Source organism: Frieseomelitta varia, unplaced genomic scaffold (genome assembly GCF_011392965.1).
Source record: "Frieseomelitta varia isolate USP_RPSP 00005682 unplaced genomic scaffold, Fvar_1.2 scaffold_3, whole genome shotgun sequence".
NCBI lineage: Eukaryota > Metazoa > Arthropoda > Insecta > Hymenoptera > Apidae > Frieseomelitta > Frieseomelitta varia.
Genome location: NW_025110034.1, coordinates 1 through 14,542, shown reverse-complemented (window position 1 = coordinate 14,542; position 14,542 = coordinate 1). Strand labels below are relative to the sequence as shown.

The window sequence follows — 14,542 nt, the reverse complement described above, 5'->3', positions numbered from 1 at the left end:
GGAATTATATTTGTTTAATTTAATCAAACCACGATATTTCTAATTGAATTGATTTTAGTCGTGCAGCTCTCTGCAACAAATGTAATTTCACATATCTACAGCTTCAATGACCTCGTTAAACAATAATACCTTCCTACGTAATAACAGTTCCAATGAACCGTTCTTTAATATGGATGGTATAAATGCGATGGATCATACTATTTTTGCAAAATTATCTACATATAAAACTATTCGAAACACGATTTCACATTATTTCATATATACATTATTAAGCAAAATTTAATCGATCTAGATTAATTAATAGCAAGTTATACTAATATGTAATAACATTTTTAATACTTTAAAGCTTGGTGTTTATAAAAAAAGCTACTTATAAAAGAAACACAATAGAATAATTAATGATAATTACATTTCTCATTTTATTTAACATTTTCGGGTATTGAAATAATTGAATTGCATACCAATATAAAAAACTATTATTTATTTATGTAGGAAAGCATGTACTTTTAATTCAATATATGATAAATTAATTATGTAAAAAAAACTATTTTTCTTAAAAAAAAAGATTTCTTGGTAAACTCATACCGTATATTACTGGAAAAAACATATCACAAACTGAAAAACTTTAAGCGTTATCGATACCAGATAATTCTTTGATTTTGGCTATTAAATGTTTATTGTAAACTCTATAATCGATTGGGATTATACCAATACATGTTGTTCTTAATCTGTTCTCCTCCTGCAAATAATTCCACTCAGTAATAATAATTATAAACGTTAAGATGTTTTTTTACTACGTTCATTCAACTTACATTGAACGTTTCCATTTTTGCTCTTATCTTAAATATGAAGCTTTTAAATGTTGCGTTACCAAACTTTTCAAGGAATACATCGTTATCATTGTCCTTCAATTCTCCAAGCTCTGGAGCTGTGGCATCTAATATTTTCTCTGCTTCGTCATTGAATGTTGTAACCCACAGATTATCTGTCCAATCTGCCAAACTTACCTATAAAAATGTTAAATGTCGATACATCATTGTATTGAAAGAAACATTTGTTTTGCACTTACATTTCCAAGTAAACGATAGATGAAGTTGGGATACTCTTTGTTACATTTTTCACATCTAAACATGCCATTTGCTTGATCTATCACCTACAAAATCCAAATTCTTAATTAACTAGGTTTTATTATATTTATGAGATACAAAACAATAATTACTTTCTTTTTGCAATTTTCAGAAGGGCAAGATCTATATAAAGCATTTTCACTGCGTAACAAATTAATAGTCGCCTTCACCGTGTACACGTCAACACCCTTTTCACCAAGGTTATTTGCTTTTGCCTCGGCAAATGTGATCAATGACCCAGTCGATTCAGACATATTTTCAAATGTTCTTGAAAGTGACTTAGTTTCTTCGTTATGCCCGAGTGTGTTAAACCAACCTCGTAACCTGATATTGAAATAAAAAGTACCAGTGTTTTAAGAACACATATTTTTATTATTACTTTCAGAAATCTATCAATAACTTTAATACTTATGTGCTGCTGGAATATCTGGATCAATTTGAATAACAGTTGAACTAAGAGTAGACAAGTTCTTTCCACCATTAAACTCGCCAATACGCGCTCCTTTGATAGCTAAAACCGGATTGTCACTTCTGTTAAATTCTTCAGCTTGCGTTCCCCATAATGTAAGACATACCTAAAAACTCATTTTATATAGCATCACTGCAATGTCGAATTACAAAAATTAGTTTAATTTACTCAATTTGGTCAGACAAAGTTTACCATAATATTGCTCTCATCAACAAGATTAACGTTTCTCTTTTTCATGTCTCTACCTGTATTTCGTGACACTAGCATTTGCAAATCACTGCAAGATTTCACAATAGCCAATACATCTATAATAAATATTTTACGATTAGTATGATATATTAATGGATTTCAATTCCTCAATTCAATATTGACCTATTAAGTCATTTGCTTGTTTTTGCTCTATGTCAGATATTGGAATAAAATCAAACTGAAGAGATGGAATATCGTTTCCAGCATCGTGACATGGAATGATTTCTGAATCACCAGTCAGAGTCATCTCATAATCGTTCTTTAAATTATTGAATTGCTTGTTTGCGCTTTTCAAAGTTGCTTTGGAAATATAATAAACTTTATCAACCTATATAAGAAATACGTATAATAATTATGATGCAACATCGTATATAACATATAACAACAGTGTATATAACAGCACAATAATTACCTCAAGCATATCGTAGAACTTATCACACTGATCTCTAAACGCAGTACATCTGATTTCTCCACTCTCATCTACAAGATCCATAGAAAATAATTTCCCTTCACCACGTGAATTGCTCCATGTTCTGATACCAGATTTACTGACAATTCGCGCTTTTATTACCCATCTATGTACATTATTATTCGAAATATTAAAAAATTAAAAAGATATTACAGTGTTCAAAAATTAGAAAGAAAAATCAGACGTACCTGTTATGATAAGGACTCAATGCAACAATCGGGGTCGTAGTTATATCGCTAGTAGAAGCTTGTTGAAAATTATGCTTTGGCATCAAGCTACCTGAAAAATAAAACATTATAATTAGTATAATTTATACCGGTTCACTGTTAATTTCTATTACCTTGCTGAACAGTTTGTGCAGATTGTCCAGATGTTGATTTGGAATCACCATCAGCTTCAGCGTTCGTTGGGTTACCAATTTTCTGTCCAACTTGCTCACCAGGAACTTTCATATCAATATTTAATATCACCATTACTCGTCTAAAATAAACAAAATTTCATCAACTATAAGCTTCAGAACTATATTGAAAAAAAAAGAAATATTGAATGATTATTGCATACTTTTGTTTGCCACCATTATTAACCATGCTTATAGCATATCTGTTTATTTGGCAAATGGAAAATTCTGTTAATATGTTATCGGTTATCATTGAATTCAATTGCGTAGCCAGCATCGTAAATGAATTCACTCGTTTTCCATCAGATACAAGAAGCCTGTAACGTTCTCCGCTGCTCGAGCTAGATAACTTTTTGTGACCCTGCAAATAATTATTGTGTTCCAAACCGAGATGTCCCATTCCAGAATTGACAGTAAGACAAATTAAACAGAATACATCGATTATTTACCAATATTTGCAATATCGGCTTCTCGACTTCAACCCCGTTCATGATTTTCTACAAATCGGATAAAATTACATAAAATTTATGTCGCTTTTTCGGTTAAATCATGAAATACAAGCATATCCAAACTTACGTCCAGTGCTCCTTCCGTAAGTGAATACATTTTGCAAAACAACAACGAATTATTTGTAAAATGTCAAACAAAGTTAACGATTTTTCTCCGTCTTAGAAAACGATTTTTATGTTGGTATTTCTTGGAACGTATGTTTCCCGCTACTTTTACACATCAACCAAAGATACGTAAATCTAAGATAGCAATGGAAAACATCGATGTTTATCGCTATCATATAAACCTGACTTAATGTTTAGTGATATTAATAGGTAAATCAGGAATGAAATTTGAAATTATCTATAAATGAGTACAGGACGAATATTTTGTATATTGTTATATGCAATATGTAATATGTTATATGTAATATTTAATTCTTTATTCATTTATTTATTTAATCTGTACGCAAACAAATAATAAATAAATATATGTGTGGTGTGTATGTGCGTATTAGACTTGTGATATTATAGGTTATGTATTTCCTACGTTACGTATAACATAAATGATTATTTAAGAAGTTAACGCAAATGAAAAGGAGAAATTACTTGAATCAATCTATTGAACATAAATTTAACAGTCATTATTTCGAGTTAGTTCCTTTTGTAATAAAAGACATCTTCGCTCTCTCAAATTGAATAGTTCAGAATCTCAAGTATACCAACAGATGAAAAATAAATCCTTAACCTCTATGCAATGCGTGTCGCTTGTTAACCGCATCCAAAATAAGAATAATGTACTCGATTGAATTTAAAATAAGTAAATAAAAAGTTCAAGTTCAAAACAAACAAATGAAAAACTCATTTCCAGTTATTATGGACGAGTTTGTCACTATAAACTTCTGTAAATTAATCTTCAGCGCAAGAAATGAAATAATCACTAGATACCTAACATTACCAACCTAGTAATTTCCTAATCTAAAATTTCACTGTAGTTCGGACACTAGAAATTACCAAACGAATGACACTAGAAATTACCAAACGATTTCTGAAAATCACGAGAGGATGGTAGACCATACGTTTGTTGTTTCATGACGGAGCTATTCATTCTACCTCGTGTTCAATAAAGACCATTTTGTGGGTATATTGATTCAAGTTAGAGTGGCACTAATTGTAAAATTTAAAAATGAACGGAATTATAAGAAACACGCTACGCTCGCCGGTAATTAGAACTTTGTTTTCCTCAATGTCAAACACAGGAACCGCGAGTAATCAATTAAAAACGCTGTGGAACGTTTCTCGACAAATCCAAATCACACCTATCGCTTCGGTAAACCTATTTAAGCGCCCGGGTGCTTCTCGTAATTCCAGTTGTAGACATTCTCATACAAAAGGTACATTCATTGTATCGTAATTCATTTTATTAATATGTATATTTTTATTAATTTGTATTAATATGTATGTTTTATGTATAGATAACTGCATTTTGTTACGTATGATATGTATATGTTTCTAATAATAATTCTTTTTTGGAAATTAAAATGTTTTCATTAAACAATTTATGTCTCTATTGTAATTATTCTTTTTAGCTGAGAAGGAGCTCGTGGAGTTTTTAGCCGAAGAAATTATAGCGGAAAAAAAGGCACAGAAACTGAAAACCATTCCCACCGAATTGGATGGATTTAAAGTTTCGCTTGACGGTGCAGATGTTAATTTAGAAAAGACACAAGACAATGAAACGTAAGAGGATTTTTCACGTGGTACCATCTATCTTCAATAGAAATATACGTATTTTCTCTTACTGTAAATTCTTTCATATAGGATTAGGATCTCGTTTAATATAAATCATACTGTTGATTCTGACTCTGAACCTAATATTGAAGTGACCAGTGATAGCCCAGACATTGGTGATATGAAGAGCAAACCATCCTTCACAGTGGATATAGTTAGGGGAAATCAAACTCTTGGATTTACCTGTTCTTTTAATAATGAACCTGGTGCATCAGGTGCCAATGATAGTTATAGTAAGCAACGTTTAATTATAACTTATATGTACAATTAAACAAATACTTTTCTCACATGTTAATATTTAATTTTAGATGATATCTTTGGCATAGATGAAATTACTTTATATACAGGAGAACATTCTGATAAAGTGTATGCTGTTGCTGGTGAAATTATCGATGGGGTAAGTGGTGATAACTATATATCTATGACAGAGGAACCAAAGTGTTGAGTACAAATTGGGATATTTGATGCCCGTTTTGATTATTGATCTTTGGGAAAGTGAAACATTCTCACGTGAAATAATTTTATCATTGATAAAATCAATAACTGAGGATGTGACAATTATTTCAAATTCTTGTTTAGTTAATCTCTTTTTGCATATACATGTACAACATTTATTTTTCAGTATCTGTATGACTTGTTGATGAACTATCTCGAAGAGAAAGGCGTTTCAAACGAGTTTGCGGAGAAAATAGTCGAACTCAGCACAAGTTACGAACATACCGCGTACGTCAGCTTATTAGAAGGCCTTTCAAAATTTACGTCCGGCAAATAATTGTTCATTTTAATTCCCATTACATTTACAATTAATTAGATATAGAATATGTTTATGTCAAAAATTATAATAAATACATGTAATTTTCCAACATGTTTCTTTTATCAACGTTTCAAAAATATTCCCTGAGAAAAAAAGCTATATCCCCATTTATATTGCTATATTAATTCAATATTATTAATTCCAAGCGAAATAAATACTTTGAAATTAACCAGAAAAAGTGATTCATTCATTTATCAAAAATCAGCAGTTTGTAATTGTGTGACAGAAAAAGTGTAACAAGTCGGACTGGAAAGAGGAAAAAAAAAAGAGAATGTTGAAATCCGGTTTCAATGAATACGAGTACCAACTGCACTAATTACAAGAGCAAGAATGTTCTCAAAGTGGTGGAATTGAATGAAACAATGGCGTAAGTAACCAGTAGTAAGTCTGAGTGTGTGAGTTGCAAAGAGTGTCGTCGATTTGATGAGTTATTCTGATCGAGAAGAAATGTCGAACCGTGACCCGGACAATCTGATATCCACGAATGATGAAACTTTCGATTATCTGTTCAAGATTGTACTCATCGGCGATTGCGGAACGGGCAAGACGTGCGTCGTTCAAAGATTTCGATCTGGCACATTTATCGAAAGGCATGGAAACACAATTGGCGTGGACTTTTCCATGAAAACAGTACTGATCGACGACAAGAAGGTTAAGGTACGTTTATTTGCTGCGTGATTGAACAGAAAGATGACAGATTTTTTAATCTTTTTTACACATTTAACCTATAAATTATTTATATATGAATCTTTAAAAGATTCAATATTTTTCTCGTCATATAGTTATAAAAAGAATATATACATATATATGTATAATTTAGATTGTAACGTGAGACTAAATAGATTTTTTTTTTGTCAAAGGCAGGTTTCCACTGTACAAAAAGTTTTAATTTCAATTATATACATTAACAATATTTTTTATATAAATATATGTATATATATATATAGATATAATATATAAATCGTTTAAAAATATTTCATATATTATTATGATAGTTGCAAATATGGGATACAGCTGGCCAAGAAAGATTTCGCACGATAACTCAAAGTTACTATAGATCTGCTAACGGTGTTGTTGTTGGTATGTAAGAAATATCAACTTTTGTTTCCTCTGTAGACCTTTCTAATACTTATAAATAACTTTTAGTTTATGACATTACAAAAAAATCCACATTCTTGAGCTTACAACATTGGGTCGAGGAAGTACGAAGGTATACTTCATCACATGTGTTATTAATTTTAGTGGGTGAGATTTAGTCCTGTTCGTACATCTTGTTCGAATTTACACTTTGACTATTACATATATTAACGAACAAAAAATTTCTAGGCAATAAATGTGATTTAGAAAGTCTGCGAGAAGTTGAAAAAGGAGAAGCAGAAGCTCTTTGTCAGTATCTTCCCGAGGTGTTGCAAGTAGTAGAAACGTCAGCCAAAGAAAATACCAATATAGATTCTGTATTTTTTTATTTGGCATCTGAACTTAAAGTAAGCATTTGTTTTTATACAAGTATGTACAATATAAATTAACACAATACAATTTAAAGAAATTCATATGATTTTTATTTGTTTCCAGAGAAGACACGAAAATCGCCAAATAAATGCCAATGGAGATGAAGTTGTTAGACTTGGTGCAAGTAGAAAATTGTCTTCCTGTTCAAGTTGTTCATACAAAATATTTTAGGTAGTACTTTTTGAACAAATGAGAGGGTATACATACTCTTTCTAAGTTAAAATTTGTATATAAAGTGGAAAAGTAATATATATTTTTATAATGATCCAAATGTGATATTAAAAAAGTGAGTTAGTACATCATAACGACAGAAGAACTCACTATAGATTCAATTAATCTGAATTTGCAACTACAATTTTGCTAGAGACTTAAGATTGAGTATTTTAAATGTATAGATTTGTAAATACGAACGTTTTATACTTTATAATACTCTATCGCAATTACATAGTTCAATCATATATAAATGTAACAGAAGTAAATGCTCGTATTTATTTTTAATGAATCTCAAAAGGAACAAATGATTAATATATTTTTCTAAATAAAAAATTTAATATTTTACTATTTTTCTAATATTGTTGTAACATTTAAATTATTAAAATAAAATGTACATTCGTTTATTGTTAATCAATGATCAAAATAAAGAAACATATTTAAGAAAATATTAGTTAAACAGTATATTAAATTTATATTATTTATTAACATTCATATATAAACATTACAAGGTAGATACCTGCTGGTAAATTACAATACATCACTTTACAAATATTCTCTTTTTTTAACAAAATATATAAAAAATTCGAACATTTGATAATTAACATATCAATTGACTTATCGATATGCAAAAGATAAGTAACAAAATTATTGATTAATCATTTTACATACAAACTTTTAATATATTATATTTTATGTACATATGAATATATACATTTGAATAATATACGCTATTCATATTCTGACTTGTCACAAGCGTAATGAATTATTTAGTATGTACAAGCAAGAAATTGAATACCAAGGAGTTAAAAAAATTGTTTGTTAAGGCACTTTTTATATATACATATATATATTATATTATTATATATTTTATATAAACCACGTCCAATTCTTTATTATTTTCTTTAAATATTCACATAATTAACAGATTAAAAAACTATAAAAGTGCACTGAAAATATTTTTTAAAAAAGTTTTTATATGAAAATCATATATTTTTATATTATTTCCACATAACGAAACGCAATAATTATAACTTTCTTATTTTCAATTAAAAAAGATATAGAACATGTGTAATAGATATATTAAAAACTGTACACAATAAATAAATATATAAACAAAAGTACTGTTCTGAAAATGATTGATGTATTTAGTATATAATTTGCATTTATAAATTTATATTTATAGATTAAAAAATTAAAAGTTTACATTTCATAATATTCTTGGTGCACACTAAGAAAATTTTTGTTTAATAAAAATATATTTTATATCCTAGTTATTAATTTATTTTTTAAATTATATACATAATTGTGCACCATTGTAATTTTGATTAGAGAATTAAAAATACCTCAAACAGTTTATTCGCTAAACTTTAAGTTAAAATTAAGAACTGAAAGTTTTATACTCTGTTGTAAGTTCTTCTATATTTTTCATCCACTTGTACAAGATAGTAAGATCCAGGAAACATATTTTTAATACTACTTTGCGGGCTAAATGGCACAGTGTGACAATTCTGTTCACGCCATTCCAATACCTTTGTATAATCTTCTGGAGAAATCTTTTGGCGAGCGTCAAGCTCTTTTTTAATATAAGAAAGCGAGGAGACAATTTTCATTAAGTCTGATTTTTCATTACATTCTTTTGTTATTGTTAACGAATACATAGTAGAACAGAGTCCCGAACCATATGAAAATACTCCTACCTTAGTGCCTGCCAATTCCTTTATGGGTTTATTAATTAATAAAGAAGCTAATCCAGTATATACAGATGGAGTGTACATATTTCCTACTTGATTTGCTATCATTAAAGAAGGTTGCGTCTTTTGTAGAAACTCTGGCTTACTCAAATTTAGAAATACTTTTTCAATGTCTTTATTAAAATATGTGTCTTCAACTTTAATATCGTGAAACTGCGCCAATTCTGGATACTTTTCAGATACTTCCTTTTTAGATGTATTCAAGAAATCAATGAAAGCTAATCTGGCGAATGACTTTTGCACTAACTTACAATACGGAGAATGAAATAGAAACGCATCAAAGCTATTCAGACTCACGCCACAGTTATACTTGTTTTTTACTTTTTTACGATAAGTCTGGTAGCAAGTATCTAGTGCGTTAAGGTAACAGTAAACTGATAGTTTCCCATCGACGGTGGGATACTCAGACTTTAAGTTTGGCTTGTAAAAATCGTACACGTGTTTCATGCACGATGCCCTTACTCCACGGTCAATTATTAAAGGTGCATCTGGTCCAATTAACATTGCTACGGCCCCAGCGCCTCCAGTTGGTCTAGCACTTCCGGGGGAGTACACAGCATTGTCACCAGCCACGACTAAAGCCAACCGGCCGTCCCAGGCACTGCTTTCTATCCAAGACACAGCGTTTAAAAGAGCAGCAGTACCTCCGTAGCAAGCGTTGGTCGTGTCTGCTCCTTCCACATCTGTGCAGTCGTACGGTTCAAACAATTGCATGAGGACAGACTTAATTGACTTGCTCTTGTCTATTATGGTCTCAGTTCCAACTTCCAATCGTCCAATGTCCTCTGGCTTTATGTCATACCTGTCCATTAACCGGTGCGCAACCGTCAAGCACAAAGAGTTGATGTCCTCGCGGTCGTTGCAGAAACCCATCCTACACTGGCCCAAGCCGATAGTGTATTTCCCAGCGGACACACCATCAAACTGTTCCAGCTCCGTTTGCTCGACATACTGAGCAGGAAAGTATATCTCTATCGCTTTGATACCAACGTCTCTCGGCCACATGATACTCGACTCTGGTCAATCAATTTGGTTCGTTATTACAATATATCCTTTAGCAGTCAATCCTTCTACAAGTACAGTATTTGTGAACAAAATTCTTAGTGTCGTGCGCTCGTGACGATATACGTGACAAAATAGATTATTTTCTTGCAGTGGAAAGTACACGTAACCCCGGTCGACCGTGAAACGTGCGTGAAATATCGTTACACCTTGACGCAGCTAATGTCTCCTGGACACTTAAAGCCCGACGATGATCTTAAAATAACAGAAATTCAGCAGATTGTACCTTCGTTAGTTTCGCTCTCGATCATCGTAGTTTTAGAGCTAACTCCCCGGCTAAGGGAATGTATGCTTCGGGGGCAAGCACGTTGCCACCAGGGGCACCACCACGAGACTGTGAATTCAGGTTAGAAGTGAAACTCGACTGAGTTGAATATTACGGTCACTGGACGACTTCCTATTCCGATGTTTCGGACCTTGTTCGATCTTTTGTCTCACTTGCGGGTTATATGTACTCGTCGATTCAGCCTTGCTGAGAGAGACCTGCAAACTAACGTTCTACGAGCGAATGCTCGCTCGTCGAGCTGCCGCCGCTTATTCAAGCGGTCGCACTCCCGCCTTGGAGGGGATACGAAAATTCATTTGATTTCCATTAGGAACGTATGTATGTATGTATGTATGTACAGTTGTATAGTTTATACTCGGTGTATTACGCGTTATCGCTTTGTATCGCAAGGTAACTCAAAGTTCTTCTTAAATATTCATCGAATGTCAACATTTGAGACTGTGATCACCGGTATGGAGCGAAGGGTAAGGTAGAGGGGGAATTAGAGAACTTTTCATCCATTTTGGTTTTTATCTTCTATATAAGTATTTGCGCTGTGTGCATGCGCACATGTGAATGAACACATCATGATCGAGAGAGAAAAAGATCGAATCGGATAACGTGATTTGATGATTTTTGTGGAAATAATTTTAGATTTGTATTTACAGAAGTATGCCGTTTGCGTACGCCGTGCCGTAATGTAACGGTACTAATGAAAATAAACATCTGGAATAAATTTTCGTGAAAGGGAACGGTAACGTGAATCGAAGAAGAATATAGGGGCCAGAAATTTCTCTTTTTCGTAGATGAAATATTCGTGCAAACATGAAGAAAAAAAAAAAAGAGAAATCCTCATGTTCATTTGTAGTACTACAATTAAATAATAGAGTGAAAGGAGAATATCGACGTTTTTGCAATATGTTTTGTAATAAAATGCTCCCGTGTGTCATTTTTTTATCATATTTTGCATAAAATGCCAAAGCTTCAGGTCTATCAGAAACATTAAAATAAAAAAAAAAAAAAAAGAACTTTTATGATACAATAAATTAGACGGTTTTAAAATCGTTAAAAATTTTATTATTCCTCATAAAAGAAAAATTATAGTTATTTCGACCACTTTAGCAATTCTAAGTGTCAAAAATATAGAAGATTTATAGATTTATGGATCAAGAAATAAAACTATAAAGCTATTTATAAATCTTCCTTTCGTTCATTGCGATGGAGATTAAATGGATAAATATTCTATACTTATGGAAATAAGAGTGTTAGAGTTTGGAAGCACGAGGTTCATAAAGTTTACATCAATAATTCAAGAGCTTTTAATAACAGGCAAATCTTATGCGTTCCTTTTAACATTGTAGCAGTTGAAACGTGAAACTTTGCTCTCACTTAAGAATTCCTTACCTCTTTTCTGACGTCTATTATTCCGCTTGCATTTTGATGCGACATTGTGTGAAAAAAATACCTTGGCCATACCGATACAAACGATGCGATAATTCTACGAAAACAATTTTCTACTCGAAAAAATTAGTTTTCCTTTTAAATTGAAAGTATTAGTTCTTTTTCCGACAAAACGATCGAATAAACGAAACGAAACGAGCGGGTATATTAAGAACTTATATCTCGACATTGAAACTTGTTTTTTACTTCGCGCGACAAGATCATGGATTATTGCAACGGCGCTAATATATTCGGCAGACAGCAATTCACATGTTTCATCTCGTTTCTCATTATGAAAATCTAATGACGCTCTGCGACGAATTATGTCGCAACATGTACGTATATATTTCATCCAAGTACGAGTGAAACAAAAAAATTTATACGCGCAAACGACTCGAAAGTTCGGAGTAGCATAATGTCCGATAATGTTCGGCCTTACCGAACACAATAGGGATGAAATTCATACCGCGAAGGACAAATTCATCGAGCCAGGGAAAGCAATTTTCCAATTTCTAATTTCTCGACGGCAGGGATTTTTCTCGACCTCATGTTTTTTCCTTACTTATTATTTATTTCGTAGTCATGCCCGACTCTCAATTCTAAGGCTCGACAAATGTCTTTGTCGCAACTTTTCTGCGATATCTATAAATCCAAGACATATTGCGAGGGACACATCCTGGGACCATTAGAAAGTGCAAATACTACTATTTTCTGGTACCGACCTCGCTCACATCTGGAAGCAACTAGCATACCTCCCTAATCCCGTAACCATAGAATCCACAGCTATATAAGACCAACGCAAAAGGAAAATAGGTAGCACAATAGAACTAAACAAAAATAAGATAACACAACTGATACTATTCAATTTCTAGAAAGCGTTCGACATGGTCTGGCATGAAGCCCTACGAAAAATCACAACTCCCACCCCAATCACCAGCATCATCAAAAACTATTTACAAGACAGATATAATTCTATGTATCAGTACAAGGAATCAAATCAGAGACACACACCATGAAGGCCGAAGTACCGCAGGGCTCTATGCTCGGGCCAACGCTTTTCTGTATATACATTAACGACATTCCCACCACCACTAACACTCGTATACGTCATCATGGAACCCGACACAGGCAATGAAGTATTTACAAACCCACATCAACGCCATACTTGAGAATAAGAATTAACCTAAAAAAGACTCAGGCCATCACCTTCTCCCGCAGACCCCTGCAAGTCACAAATAAAGTGCTGATCGATGAACGCTCCATCCCATGGTCAATTACCTAGGAATAACACTAGACAATAAACTCATATGGGCTAAAGTCATAGAAAAAAGAATTACTCTTGTCTACCCAACACTATCCAGGATATACCCTTCCATAGCCTGAAATAGCAAACATCTTATTGTACCTAACATGCACAAGACCAATAATTACTTATGGATATCAAGTATGGGCCTCTGCTGCCAAAGGACACATCAACAAAATGCAAATCATACAAAACAAATTCTTTAGAATTATTCTCAATAAACAGAGGGACACAATCCATCATAGCACAGCTCCATTAATTAGCCAACATCCCCATGATCAAACAGTATATTCAAAACTCACTACCAGGAGCCTACAACAACAACCATCAAAACCTGCTCATCAGGGAAACAGGCAACTATCAAATCGAAAACACCACTCAAAGTCAAGGTCAAATTACCTAAACACAATAACCTAATGAACAACCGGAACCAAAAAGTTTCGGAACGAGTTCAGGAACCTGCAGGTTATTTGAAACTTTTCCTAACCTCACCTCATCATGCAAACAAACCACACAAATATCCACAAACTAATAATATCAATCTTCATGCAGGTTTTAAAGGGCACTCCAAGCCCAAGGTACTGCAGACATCTTGACTAATTAAAAAACAAAAAAAAAAAAAAAAAAAGAATAGACATTTAATGTTTTTTGGCAATCGTACAGTGTATACATAATCATGTGAATACATAATCCTAAAGTATAGTAGTGGTAATAATAATAATAATAATAACAGTAATGATGATGATAATAATAATGCACTAAGTGATTTTCTGGATATTATTATTATTACAACATGTTCTACAAGATAGCGGCGGCAGCTTTGTTTTCGTCTGGCACGGCAAAATATAGTTCGTATTTTTCGTTTTTCGTCTACTCTCGCTCGACTTTTTCTTTTTGTTGTTGTTGTTGTTGTTGTTGTTGATGTTTGCGAGTAGCGGTACGGTGTATAATCTATGATTACGCTTAATGAGATCGCATGTCGCGCGATGATCCATGCGTTTTTTTACGAGACGATTAACTATTCCTTTTATTTTTTTTTTTTTTCTTTTTAAATATCTATAAGCATTGTCGATTAAAGTACACATACAATAATTGTTTCGTCGATTCTCAATATCTTACAGCTAAGCATAATGTAACATTGAAATGTATAAACAGTTTTTCTTTTTTTTTTCTTTTTTTTCTTTTTTTTTTTTTG

At 32.4% G+C, this 14,542-nt stretch overlaps 4 protein-coding genes and 1 long non-coding RNA gene across 7 annotated transcripts; 3 read left to right on the top strand and 2 right to left on the bottom strand.

The window, feature by feature from the left end:
• Positions 1–464: 464 nt before the first annotated feature.
• On the bottom strand, positions 465–3,464 carry LOC122529615 (replication protein A 70 kDa DNA-binding subunit). Of its 2 annotated transcripts, none has more exons than XM_043655902.1 (13): positions 3,288–3,464; positions 3,161–3,208; positions 2,876–3,072; positions 2,655–2,794; positions 2,503–2,593; positions 2,258–2,420; positions 1,969–2,173; positions 1,789–1,901; positions 1,536–1,702; positions 1,220–1,451; positions 1,070–1,153; positions 813–1,007; positions 465–739 (listed from the first exon to the last, which is right to left on the bottom strand). In XM_043655902.1, the coding sequence occupies exons 1-13, from the start codon at positions 3,315–3,317 to the stop codon at positions 626–628; spliced, it is 1,779 nt and encodes a 592-aa protein (XP_043511837.1). In that variant the 5' UTR covers positions 3,318–3,464; the 3' UTR covers positions 465–625. The 2 variants fall into 2 exon arrangements, with proteins under 2 accessions (XP_043511837.1, XP_043511838.1); XM_043655903.1 differs by having other exon boundaries at positions 2,503–2,595; positions 2,669–2,794.
• An 815-nt stretch (positions 3,465–4,279) lies between these two features.
• Positions 4,280–5,855, top strand: LOC122529616 (complement component 1 Q subcomponent-binding protein, mitochondrial). The gene is made up of 5 exons (XM_043655904.1): positions 4,280–4,593; positions 4,789–4,939; positions 5,021–5,223; positions 5,299–5,387; positions 5,613–5,855. Exons 1-5 carry the CDS (start codon positions 4,386–4,388, stop codon positions 5,760–5,762), a joined length of 801 nt encoding a protein of 266 aa, XP_043511839.1. The 5' UTR covers positions 4,280–4,385; the 3' UTR covers positions 5,763–5,855.
• Positions 5,856–6,057: 202 nt separating this feature from the next.
• On the top strand, positions 6,058–7,826 carry LOC122529617 (ras-related protein Rab-43). 2 transcript variants are annotated; one of them, XM_043655906.1, is made up of 5 exons: positions 6,058–6,461; positions 6,800–6,884; positions 6,951–7,049; positions 7,149–7,288; positions 7,377–7,826. In XM_043655906.1, exons 1-5 carry the CDS (start codon positions 6,228–6,230, stop codon positions 7,482–7,484), a joined length of 666 nt encoding a protein of 221 aa, XP_043511841.1. In that variant the 5' UTR covers positions 6,058–6,227; the 3' UTR covers positions 7,485–7,826. The 2 variants fall into 2 exon arrangements, with proteins under 2 accessions (XP_043511841.1, XP_043511840.1); XM_043655905.1 differs by having other exon boundaries at positions 6,160–6,461; positions 7,131–7,288.
• A 958-nt stretch (positions 7,827–8,784) lies between these two features.
• LOC122529613 (hydroxymethylglutaryl-CoA synthase 1) lies at positions 8,785–10,842 on the bottom strand. Its single transcript, XM_043655901.1, has 2 exons — positions 10,566–10,842; positions 8,785–10,293 (listed from the first exon to the last, which is right to left on the bottom strand). Exons 1-2 carry the CDS (start codon positions 10,588–10,590, stop codon positions 8,921–8,923), a joined length of 1,398 nt encoding a protein of 465 aa, XP_043511836.1. The 5' UTR covers positions 10,591–10,842; the 3' UTR covers positions 8,785–8,920.
• A 150-nt stretch (positions 10,843–10,992) lies between these two features.
• On the top strand, positions 10,993–14,540 carry LOC122529614. Its single transcript, XR_006306831.1, has 4 exons — positions 10,993–11,089; positions 12,625–12,857; positions 12,917–13,812; positions 13,900–14,540. It is a non-coding gene; the product is annotated as an uncharacterized LOC122529614 (long non-coding RNA).
• The last annotated feature ends 2 nt before the right edge of the window (positions 14,541–14,542 follow it).

Bases quoted from the DNA above. Each gene is read 5' to 3' on its own strand.
- LOC122529615 (XM_043655902.1), bottom strand. From the start codon at position 3,317: ATGTATTCACTTACGGAAGGAGCACTGGAC. The intron at 2,421-2,502 runs GTACGTCTGATT...TAATGTACATAG, and splicing joins TTGAGTCCTTATCATAACAG to ATGGGTAATAAAAGCGCGAA. The intron at 1,902-1,968 runs GTCAATATTGAA...TATTTATTATAG, and splicing joins ACAAGCAAATGACTTAATAG to ATGTATTGGCTATTGTGAAA.
- LOC122529617 (XM_043655905.1), top strand. From the start codon at position 6,228: ATGAGTTATTCTGATCGAGAAGAAATGTCGAACCGTGACCCGGACAAT. The intron at 6,462-6,799 runs GTACGTTTATTT...TTATTATGATAG, and splicing joins TCGACGACAAGAAGGTTAAG to TTGCAAATATGGGATACAGC. The intron at 7,289-7,376 runs GTAAGCATTTGT...ATTTGTTTCCAG, and splicing joins ATTTGGCATCTGAACTTAAA to AGAAGACACGAAAATCGCCA.
- LOC122529613 (XM_043655901.1), bottom strand. From the start codon at position 10,590: ATGATCGAGAGCGAAACTAACGAAG. The intron at 10,294-10,565 runs GTACAATCTGCT...TTGATTGACCAG, and splicing joins CGAGAGCGAAACTAACGAAG to AGTCGAGTATCATGTGGCCG.
- LOC122529616 (XM_043655904.1), top strand. From the start codon at position 4,386: ATGAACGGAATTATAAGAAACACGCTACGCTCGCCGGTAATTAGAACT. The intron at 4,940-5,020 runs GTAAGAGGATTT...TCTTTCATATAG, and splicing joins AAGACACAAGACAATGAAAC to GATTAGGATCTCGTTTAATA. The intron at 5,388-5,612 runs GTAAGTGGTGAT...TTTATTTTTCAG, and splicing joins CTGGTGAAATTATCGATGGG to TATCTGTATGACTTGTTGAT.